The following is a 12,158-nucleotide window of genomic DNA, read 5'->3' on the forward strand; positions in this document are numbered from 1 at the left end:
AAACACTGATGACCTTATTTGCTTGTTTGGTAGCTGTTTTGTTTTGTTTCTCTCACATAGAAAGCTGATGACCATCATTGTGCTTTTCATGGAAATACTAACAGATTGTAGGTAAATAGCCACACAAGCCCGTCCATAGAGGGCTGAGTGGATATCATGAATAGGCTGTTCAGTTGTTAAGAGCACAAATTCTCAGAAATCAATTGTGGTTACCACGATACATCTTTGATTATGTAACTGCAATCAGTGCAAATGCTCATCTAACCTTGGCACAGAGTTCAAGGTGTTTTACAGTCGCTCAGTGTGCCGTCTGATTTATGTGGTTGTGATGCTTGGAAGTGTGATGTGAAACAAAATGCCACACCAAATGTCATATTACTGAGTCACTTGCATGCCATCTGGATGCTATTATGCAAACTCGCCAAGGAGGTATTCTCCAGAGAACACTTACTGCATGAGCAAAGGGAATTTTAATGTGACTAATCCTCTTGTGGAGTTGGAGGCGACTGTATCCAGAAGAACGAGTCTGGTCTCTGCAGTCCACTGATCGTAGATGTGTATAAGGTTGATTTAGCCATTAAATCTGACAAACACACAGCTGTGTCATCCACATACTGGCAGCAAAACAGCCATTTAGCAATTTAAATGAGGAGTTTGTTTAACCCAGCAATCTAGAGGGCATGTCAGTCACTAACAATTAACTCATCATATTATTAGACAGCACCACTGGCTCTGGATCTATTTTAATATGACAGTTTTAAGGAGGTGAAGGCAATAACTGATGGACAGCATACAGGAGGTGTCAGTGGGTAGAAGCTTTTTGTGATAGTTCATGGAGATCAGGAGGATGATGTTATGGTGGGTTTGAAGGTTCTAATTCTGCTTCAGTTTCTTTAAATACATGCAACTGTTTGTTTAATATAGCTAAATGTGTCTGTCTAGAATCTTAATGAGATTCAAGGTTCTAATTGTTCTTGGTGGTTTGGCCAGTTCTGCCCATCTCTCTGCTTCCCTCAGACTGGACTTTGTATGGAAATCGGGTGGTCAAGAGTGGGTTTAAATTGGTGCATACTTGCAGGTGTGACCTGTCTTTTTTTCTGAAGTTTTTTTGCTGAGAAGTTAAAGGATTGATGATGAGGTCTACTCACCAGACACTTTATCAGCTCCAACTGCTTGTTAACACAAATAACTAACTAATAACTAAGACCAAGGTCTGCAGAACAGCATCTCTGAACACACAACACGTCCAACCTTAAAGCAGATGGGCTACAGCAGCAGAAGACACACCGGGTTCCTCCTGCCAGCTAAGAACAGGAAACTGAGGCTACAATTCACACACACTCACCAACACTGGACAATAGACGATGGAGAAACGCTGCTGGTCTGATATGTCTCCATTTTAGCTCCACTTTCAGATGCTAGGCTCAGAATCTGCTGGAAACATCATGAAAACATGGATCCATCCTGCCTTGGATCAACGCTTCAGGCTGCTGCTGGTGTAATGGTGGGGGAGATTTTCTTGGTCCACTTTGGGCCCCTTAGTACCAACGTGGCCTGATTTAATTACAAATCTGCAGTGCTGAGATAACAGCAATGGGTTAATTAAAAAATTATAGATATATCTTTTTTTTTATTCATTCGTTCACTGGTGGTGGGTTTCTAACTAATAGAAAGTTTATATTCAAAGAAAATCTGGGCTAAGAGTGTGGAGTCACTGTGTCAAGTAAAACAAGCGCACCCTGAAGAAGGTGGGGACGATTTGCTCAAATTATATCGTATTCTATTAGCTGGAGGAGGTTTGAAAGACAGAAAAAATATCCAATAGCAGAAGTTTTGAGAGAGCAGAGAATGATATTTGAGCATGAAAACCAGAAATCTTGCTCTCAAAGCAAAGAATTACTCTCTTGATTAAAGACCGAAAAATACCCAGATACTGGACTCCAACGGCCTCCACAGCCACCAGATCTCAGTCCAGTAGAGCAGCTTTGGGATTTGGTGGAACGGGAGATTCTCATCATGGATGCAGCCGACAAACCTGCAGCAACTGTGTGATGCTGTCATGTCAATATGGAGAAAAACCTCTGAGGAAGGTTTCCAAGGTCCAACCTGGTGCTGGCAAGGTGGACCTGATGAAGTGGCCAGTGAGTGTAGATTCACATAAATGTAAATTACTGGGTGGGATGGTTAATAAATCAATTACATACCACATGTTGATACATGACTGGTGATGATCAAAAGATCTGACTACAATTACCCACTTTGACAACGTACACACTGATAAGATCTGGACATATCATTTCTCTTCCTGTGTTTTCCTTAAGAAATAACAAGCCTGTTATATTCAGCTACACGTTAACTAAACATCAGTGAACATTTCCATGTTGAAGGTGCTTGTTTACAGATCTGGAAACAGTTTGGCCTTAATTAAACACAAGGAAAAAAAAGTCACAGAGGTAGTTTTTATTTCATTTTATTGTGATAAACTTAGAGGTTGGAACGTTCTGTGTGGAGTTTGCATTTTCTCCCAGTGTATGCGCGGGTTCTGTCATCGTACTCTGACTTCTTCCCACCATGCAAAGACATGCATGTTTGGTTAATTGGTTACTCAAGGAGTGAGCGTGAATGGTAGTTTGTCTCTGATGTACCTTGCCTCTCACCTGCTAATTGCTGGGATAGGCTCCAGCTTCCTGCAACCCTGAATTGGACTAAACGTTATAGAGAATGAATGAATGAAACTGCAGGTACAGCAGGATGGATGCAGTGGTGCGGCTCACAGCAAGAATCACACCCTGACATTTCTGAAGTAATGTACTGAGGAAAAAAAAAGGCTTTAAATGAAGTTTCAGGCTGATACCAGTTGAAATTGGAGCTAGAACAGCTAAAACCATTTATAATGATAATGATACTACTGGTATGTTATACTGCTGCACATTAACATCAGTTCTGCAGAAGACAATCCCATCTAAGATTCCTGAACCATAACCAGATATTTAGTTCTCTTAACCAAACCAGTTGGCTTATTAGGCTTAACTGAAGAAAAGTTAAAAAAAGAAAGAAAAAGACTAATAATGAGAGGATTTACCGCAGAGATAAACAGTAATATCCAAGTAACCCAAGAGAAAAGAAGTTTTTATTCAGGTTTTCTCAGAGTTTCTCTGACGTGAAAACGGATGTGAGTCATCTGCTTCTTCCTACTGTTTAGTAACCACGAATTAGTAGGCTGAAAGGTTGAGAGCAGCATGACTAAAAAGTTTTGCATTTCCCCAAAAATGAAACATTAAAAAGTAAAACAGCCACATAAGAAGTGTACACACTGTACATGATTCTGTTCTCCAGAATTAAAGGTCCAGAAAGGCTGAATCGTAAACAATTGGAGCTGCTGAGCAGAGACATGTGCAGGGATTTCTTCTTGATTTGAGATGCTGGTTTGCAGAAATATAAAATGGCAGCATATTTTCTGGTAACTGTGTTCAGAGATGAGGAGGCATTACTTTACAAAGCCAGAACAACCTGCTGTGTTATCCCTGGAGGAGGTTCCCTCATCTGCAAACGTATTATTCAGTGAGGAAATATTTGTGATTATAGCTCAGAGTTGTAGACTTGTGTTTATTAGAAGAGAATAATTTGGATGAGGTTGAGCCATTGTGACAAAAACATTTGGTTTTACTTGTCTCAGTATCAGGCCTGTTCAGACGTTCAGGCCCGTGGAGCTAAATTTAGTATTCAGGAAGCAGGAGAGTTTTTCGTCTGATGACTCTTCCGTGAAGGTGATATTTTTCCAGATGTGGCTGCACAGTAGAACCGTGAACTGCTCCAGAATACTAAATCCTTCTGAAGGTCTTTTGCAGTCAGACAGCTTTTATTAACCAAACACCAACATCAACTTTACCTCTACTAGTCCGACTAACTGTCATTTCTTAGTTACTTATAAACAAAGAAGAGCCTCAGCGTTCTCCTGTTCTCTTGGCATCATCTGTTTTTATTTTCAGAGTGCTGATTGGACGGGCAATGGCTGCTGAATGTTAAAACAAGGTTTAAATGTCAGGGTACTGATATAGCTTTGAAACTTGAATCACCTTCCCTCTCCTACATGTGGCTATGAGCGAGCCATAAGCTTAACAAGTTGAGGTCTGAGACCTTTGTTACAGTCATGAGAGCTCAAATATTTTCATCTAAACAAACGTTTTTGCATTTTTTCACCATTTTTTACTTTGAAACTGTGAAAAAAAACAAGAAACAAGTTGTTAAAACTTCAGCCTTTCTTTTTGCTTGCCATGAATGAAAATACAGTTCAAGCTTTCGAGAAAAGGAAAATGAGATTGACATTATCATTTATTTGTTTAACACTGAGTACGCTCAACGTTTCATTTTTATGGAAATCAAAAATATTTACCTTTGGACATAAACCTGTTAAAAACAACAAACATAAAAATAATCTTTGCTTGAAAATGTTGAATCTTTCTTCTTCCACAAAACTAAAAATAGTTTAAATTTAGACTCTCGTAAAAATGAACATATTTTTTCAGTTTGAATGTTATTTATTTCGGGTCTTCCACTGAGGTCAAAGCAGCCTCAAATAAACAACAATACATTGCATGTTACTCAATTTTAGCTGAACAATACTAGAAACCCTCAGAAAGCACAGACCTCCTCCAAGCCGTAGGATCAATCACCTGACAAAAGCCCCAAAGGGCCCAGTTACCAACCCCACGCCAACAGTCAGACAGACAAACTAATGCTGTGCATACATGACCTACACCTTGAACGAACGAACGAACTAACAAACAAACGGTTGAACGAACAAACGAACGGAAGAACGAACGAACAAACGAACGGACGGATGAACGGACGGATGGACGAACAAATTAACAAATAACTAAATACAAGGGGCAGTGGTAGCCTTGTGCTTACAGAGGTGGACTTGGGTCTGGAGAACCTGAATTCAAGTCCCTGGGCTGGCAACTAAGGTAAAACCACTGTGGACCCCTGAGCAAGGCCCTTAATTCCCTGCTGCTACCCAGGCGCTGGAATCTGGCAGCCCACTGCCCCTAGCAACTAGGATGAGTAAAATGCAGAGAAATAATATCCCAGGTGGGATTAATAAAGTAGAATAAATAAATAAAATAAACCCTAGAGATGCAGAAGTTTTGTCAGTTTGTTATTATTGTTAACAAAATGCCAAGGAGGACATCAGCAATGATCTTGGAGAAGCAACTTTTGCTGTTATTAATCCGGGAAGGGTTAAAAAATCCAAAATATTTGGAGTCCATCATTCTACAGAAAGAAAGACTATTTTTAGATGGAAAATTTTATTGACTGGGAGTTGATTTCCCAACAATTTCACCTTAACACCAGACTGTCAAAAAGCCCATGAGTTGCATCTTAGACTCTCCAGGCTTCAGTTAGCATGTTAAATATTAAAGTTCATGACAGTACAGCGAGAGAAAAAACTGAATGAGCATGGCTTGTTTGGATGGGTTGCAGGAGGTTTGCAAAGCTGCGTCTGAACAAACCACAAGACTTCTGGGACAATCTGCTGTGGACAGTGAGACCAAAGTTGAGATGTTTGGTCATGATGCACTAAAAACCAAACAGCATCTCAGCACACACACCTCATACCATCTTTCAAGCACGGCGGGGGAACAATGATGATCCGGGTTTGTTTAGCAGCTTCGGACCTGGACACCTTGCCGACATTGAGTGGACCGTAAATTCTGGTCCAGTTCAGACCTGAAGCTGATTAAAATGCTGTAACAGAACCCGGTAACAATCAGATTTTTTTTTTTACCTGAAATAGGATGTACTTTCCTATTCTCATGGTGTAAGACTTCATATTATTGTAATATATTCAGGAGAATCAGTTTTATGTCTGTGGATTTACCACACATGAGTAATATTTTCTCTCAGAGTTACTGTTTAGCAGAGATATGAATAAAGAGAAAGGATGAACAGAAGAAAGACTCATCCCATCTATCTCCATAGCTCCAGCAGATATTGAGCGCCATGATGTGATAGCGCTGGGCCCCCAGTCCCCTCCTTCACTTCTGTGACAGATGTAAATGGATGTTTCAGCAGTTGGCTCTAATGCATTTTTAAACAGGCACAGCAGCAGACAGCAAACGAACGTGTCGCGACGGTAACACCACGACACAGTCTCCATCTATTGCTGCCTTCTCCTCACAAACAAAGCAGACTCTCTCTCTCTCTCACACACACACACACACACACACGCACACAGATCCCAACACACTGCTGAGAATAGCTGTCATTCGTCAGCTCTCTCAGTACAATGGGCTCAGTAAAGGTCCCATCTTTCAACCAAAGCACCTCCACCGTGCAGCGCCCAGCCCTGCACCGTGCCTCTGCATCACATTCCCAAATCATCCACAAACACACCTGCACTGGAGGAAAGATGGATGATGGACTGAACCTGTTCATTCTGTTTATCCTCTGACATCTGCTCATTGGACACGTCTGATTGGACCTTTAGATACAGGCCACAGTAACTGTTCTCTGGACTGGAAACAAGGGACTGAGTGTAAGTTACATGTGGAGAAAGCATGCTGAGGTCACAGTGTTTCTTAGAGTTTAGACAACATTCATTTTGGATTAGTATGCGTGACTAACGTTGACTGGAGCTGTTCATAAATAAGCCCTTGTGAGGGAATGATGTACTACAGGGGTGTTATACGTCAGTTCAGGTGGTCAGAAGTACTATACAGATGTGGAAATGTACAGGTATGTACATTTAAAATAACTTCTAGCTCTTGACAAGTTAGTGTAATCAGAGTGTAAAACGCTATTTTTCTGTGATTAAATGTTTTGTAGATTTATTGTGAGCTGTAGGATGTACTGAGGCTAAATGTTGTTGAAACTGAATTTTCAGATTGTTGAATATTTTATTAAATGAGAACATCTTCATATTTTTTTCCACTAAAAAGGGCCAAATTAGGCATTTATAGGTTATTATGCTGTTATTTACCAGTTGAGATCAAATATAGCTGCATGTGGCCCCTAAACTAAAATTATTTTGACACCCCTTCACCCCAGTGAAAGTCTACCAGCTTACCCATAAAAGGTGACACAGAAATATCACCTTTCAAATAATATCATTTTTACAGTACATCTCCTGGAACTTGCAAAGAATTTCCTTTACAAAAACACACACAAAAAAAAAATATATATATAAAAAAATAAATAAAAAAAAAAAAAAAAAAAAAAAAAAAAAATAATAATAGCTACAAGGTTTCCAAACCAAGCCTGTGCTTGTGCTAAAAGCTAACTGTCTATCGTTGAAACGTAGGTATATTTTAGCTGCTTGCTCAGCAAGTTCCCACAATGAAGAGGCCTCGTAGTATGACTGGGATTAAGCCGGATCTTGCATTGTTGTGCTTTACTTCTGCTGCATAAAATTTAGTGAAGTTGTACTTGAGAGCTTGAGTCACAGCCTGGTCTCTCATCCATTTAGCCCGAGTTGGGTTATTTTCATGTCTTTGGGAATTTGAGGGGATAACACAAGTTATGTGCAGGTCTGAACAGAGTTGGACTACCTTTTTATATATGCTTCTTTGTTGGTCCTGGATTTCTAACATTTGAGTTTTTCCACAGTTTATCCTTCCTTTAGTTAGTAAAGCATCATGTTAACATGTCCGTATGTTCATTTACTGCATTGCAATGTTGGAACTTTGATCATGAGATGATTAAATCCAGATAACTGAATTCTATCTGTTACCTGATCATTGCATTTGTAAGAAAAAGTGTATTTATTCCACCATCTCACTAGAAAACATACAGATTCAGTCAGTTACAACAGCAGGCGGATTCATGCAGGGCCTTGACCTGCCAGCCAATCCTCTGCAAGGCCTGAAATGGTCAGACAGACCGTTTCTGTGTCTGAATTGGTCTGCCAGCCTCCTTGTCCTACTTCTTTATAAGCTTGTTTTTTTTTTGTCTTCTTTTAGCAGATATGCAGCAGCAGTAAAATCTAATCTGACATTTCTTGTTATGCAAAACACAAACATTTTATAATTTGTAAAGGAAAACAGGCGTGTTGAAAAATATGTGTAAACTGTGTAATACAGAATGTAGCTGTGTTTTCATCTTAAAAGGTAGATGGCTTATTTAAGGTAGCTCAGAAAGTGCGGTCATTTTATGCTATTTAGGCTAAATTAGGTGTTAAATTCTTTGCTCTGAGATGAATGTAGTTTAGTCTACTTAGAAATGCTTTTTATTAATTTATTATTTTATATTAAAACTTGATCTATTTATCTAACTTTAAGTATTTCTGAATTAGAATCATTAAGGAATGAGCCTATTATCATTATTTATTTACTTATTTGTTTATTTATTATTAAATACTACAGGGCCTCAAACGCGAACCCTGTATGTTTATACATATTCAAATTTCCAGCTTTTATCAGCGTCTCATATCGACCTCATTGTCTGTATTTGCTGTGTGTTTTTTGCATAAATCCCATGTGATGTAAATCTGGAAGACTGTCTTCTGCCTGTGTTTGTGTTTTATCCAGTTGCAGCGTTTGATGCAATGTCTGCATTTTTAAAACGGTGAAAATGTTTTAAAATTTTCATTCAACCTGCGGGAGGTTTTTCTTGCATCGACCGCTTTGCATATGATTAATCTTTTCTAATGATTGCCTCTCAGATCCATGCAGTCTCTGTGTCTGACTTATTCTTACTCCTAAATAATACAATTTCCCAGGAATAAGAGTGGCTGCATGTTCCAGGACGGGATGTGATAAATATTGTATGCCAGCCCTGCTTTATGTGCTTTTTTCCCTCCCCTTAATGTATCTGCTTTTGGTTGCTACTGTTTTAGTTCTGTTTGATGTAAATATGTGTTCAAAGGTACAGCTGAAATAACAGCAGGCTCCACAGTTCATCTCTCTCCATGTTCATTTGTGTTCATTTGAGAAAATTAAAGGGATGTTTCACCCACTGACAACAATTAGAACATCAGCGTGCTACTCTGTCTTCTTTACCTCATAAAAGTCCGCTCTTCTTTGTAAATTACATATGATCCATTTCTCAAAATGCCTTCGATTCACAGCACTTGTAGCTTTTTTCTTTCTTCATTTTGGGTGAATTATCTCTTTAATTGCCTTCCTCACACCACTGTTTGTGTGTGAGCTGACACAGAGTGTTCCTCGGGGATGCTGAACAGATCTTTCATTGCTTTTGTCATTGCAGGTACCCATCAGCACAACTATAACCATGTGGCTCTAGGTAGCCCCACACGCACACCTAAGAATGGTAAGAGAAGGTAGACGGGGAGGGAGGGGGGCATTAAAGTAAGCTCACAGCTTGGTTCAGGGTTGGGCCTCACCTCCACATGGAGACCAACCACTGACATGCTCCTCCTTTCAATTTGCTCCACTGAGAATCCATTTTGTTACTGAAATCTCAACTTTCTTTTCTTTTTTTTAAGATTGAATCATAGAAATGTCTCAACCCATAGTCATGACCATCTTTCGTTCATCTCTTTCGTTCTTAAATTGAATAAAATTGGCTGAAGATTAACTGTACAGGGGGCAGCATTACATACTACAGTACTCTGCAAGGAAGCAGCAATCCTAACATGTAGCAGTTATACGGGAATGTAAGGAAACCATGAGAACAGCTCTGTCCACTTCACAGCTTCTGCTGATTTCTCCACTTCAAGCAAACCAGACGAACAAGGTGTCGTATGAAAGCAGAGACTCTACTGATTCCAAAGATGTCAGAATCAGAAATCATGTCTTACTGTGATGAAAAGTTTGATTCCAGCTCTAAAACCTCTGCTAATGTGTTCTCCTATGACTCTGCCTTTGTTTGAAATAAATCATGAAGGTCCTGCTGGTTTCCATGGAGATGAAGGAGGTTTTATAGTGAAGGAATTACTCTTCCCATCATAGACTGTCTTGGGCTTCAGATCTTGATTCTGACACTTTTTGTGGAGACTAAGATTATACCTGCAACCCTTGTAGTTGTAAAGATATACTTTGTTTAATTTGGGTGTCATTTCAGACAGGAGATAGAAAAAATGGGTCTCGTCAAGAAGAGGTTCTGTCTGGGTTATCTGGTCTTGCAGTGAACAGATCATGTAGAACATCCAGTGTTTTCAGCCATTATTTCCAGTAACTGAAGTCATCATCGTAAGAGTGTCGCCTGACAGGAGCATCACCCTGATCTTTTTGTGTGACTGACATGAGGGAGCCGAGTCTGGCTGGGGGTCACAGTCTGGCAGATGTGAAGGAGTAGTGTTTGTGCCAGGATGTCAGGAAAAAGAAGGATACCATGAGCTGAACACTCACTGCCTCACACATTTATCAAATCACCTTGATCTTTTTGTTTGATCCATTTTTCATTTGTTTCATCCACAAATATGAAAAATTACTTGCAAGATTTCAGGCACTAAGGAGTTGTTCATGACTTCTGCTGGCAGAATGGCTCCTTCTTTATGGACATAAATGACCATATGGTGTACACACACAAAACACACACACATGCACTCACACAGATAAGCAAGCTACATACTGGGAACAAATGCCTGGAGATCTGTGGAAAACATGAAAAACCCATTTCAACAACATATCTAACACAGAGACTTTGATCACAGTCTGCCTGAAATCCCTCAAATAGCAGCATGCAGTGTATTTTCTAGATAAAAACTCCCAATGCACCCCCCAAACCCCCCCAAACGTTCCTCACCACTAGAACAACCACGAGCAGAAAATTTGCAATCGTACAGACTCGTCCACCAGCAGCCTCCAGAAGTGAAGGATGATTTCATTTGAATAACTGCTTCGAGGGGGGGCACTAGTCATGCTAAATGTGGGGAAAGTCTGCGTGCAGTGTGTTCTCTTTCTCTTACCATCGACATGTTTCTGAAATCTTTTTTTTTTACTTGGGTTTGGTAGCACACCGATCATTGAGACGTGGTAAGTCATACATGCATATATTTGATTTGGTGAGTGATCATTCATTGCATTCTCTTACACATTTCTTCTTTACACATACACCAAATCACAACCCCCCCCCCCAATCACTTTTCTGTCTTCTTCTTTTCCACTGAAACTGGTGTATTTTCAGACCTGATTTAAGTAGAGTTGCAAGATTGTTTGATTCTGCTTTAGAAAGAAAATGTGTGTTTTGCTATGTGAGGTAAACAAGCCCAAAAACGTTACTCCTGTGACTACCGTACAGGGCACCAGCTGATAAGATAAAGGATGATTTATGTTGTATTTTGCTTACTGTCAACAAATCCTACAACAGATTCTGGCTCTTAAACTTTAATATCCAGCTGGAGAATAAACTATAAATACCTCCTCTATGCTAAATGAAATAGCAGCGTTCATTACTGATGAGGTGAAACAGAACAATTAAAGCCCATTTCCGACGTGCTCCAGCCCTACACCCCTGCACGCTCTCTCAGGTCAGCAGATCCTTGTTAGTTGTCCCTAAATCTAAGATGAAATCCAGAGGGGACCACTCTTTTTCAGTTGTTGGCCCTAAACTTTGGAACGCACTGCCCCTACACCTTAGACGGCCGGGTTGCTATGGGTTTTTAAATCTTCTCTTAAGACACACCTTTTTTCATTGGCATTTAAAACAGCTTAAGTTATTGACTTTTTAAATGTTTTTTTTTATTTATCTATTCTATTTTATTGTTTTATTGTTAACTAGGCTTAATTAAGTGTGTTACTGTTGCCGTTTCATTTATTGCTTTTTATATTTACAATAGTTTTCAAATACAAGGCTGTGTACAGCACTTTGTACAAATATGATTTTAAAGTGCTCTTTAAATAAAGTTGGATTGGACTCAGGTTTGTGTGAAGGACATCATTCATGTTTACAAACCGGAATTTGTCTGATATGATCTAATCCAGATAAAAGCAGAACCCTTGATCCCAATGAGACGTTCAAGTCTGTGCGACAGTAGTGGTCAGTGGTGTCAAAAGCAGCACTAAGATCCAGAAGGATCAGCACAGACAGGAGCAGTCAGAGACAATGAAGAGATCATTTATAACTTTGATTAATGCAGTTTCAGTACTGCAATCTAAATTTAGACTATAATTTGTTAGTTGAGTTAAAACAGGGCTTTGTGATGTGGACTAACGTAGCTTTTTTACTTGCTGTCATGGGAGCTACTTGAGTCTAAT

The 12,158-nt window shown here is 39.6% G+C and overlaps 1 protein-coding gene across 8 annotated transcripts in view; it reads left to right on the top strand.

The window, feature by feature from the left end:
- Nucleotides 1–12,158, top strand: part of LOC121632847 (protein shisa-6) — a 97,318-nt gene that overhangs the window by 73,975 nt on the left and 11,185 nt on the right. For 4 of the 8 annotated variants that reach the window (XM_041974599.1, XM_041974604.1, XM_041974601.1 and 1 more), the window contains one exon: nucleotides 9,208–9,270. The exons of 1 other annotated variant lie outside the window; for it this stretch is intronic. In XM_041974599.1, the coding sequence (XP_041830533.1) occupies nucleotides 9,208–9,270 (63 nt within the window). Of the gene's footprint in view, nucleotides 1–9,207; nucleotides 9,271–10,916; nucleotides 10,938–12,158 lie in introns of all 8 variants that reach the window. 3 more of the 8 variants (XM_041974598.1, XM_041974603.1, XM_041974600.1) reach the window with 1 other exon arrangement.

Source organism: Melanotaenia boesemani, chromosome 21 (genome assembly GCF_017639745.1).
Source record: "Melanotaenia boesemani isolate fMelBoe1 chromosome 21, fMelBoe1.pri, whole genome shotgun sequence".
NCBI classification, from domain to species: Eukaryota; Metazoa; Chordata; class Actinopteri; order Atheriniformes; family Melanotaeniidae; genus Melanotaenia; species Melanotaenia boesemani.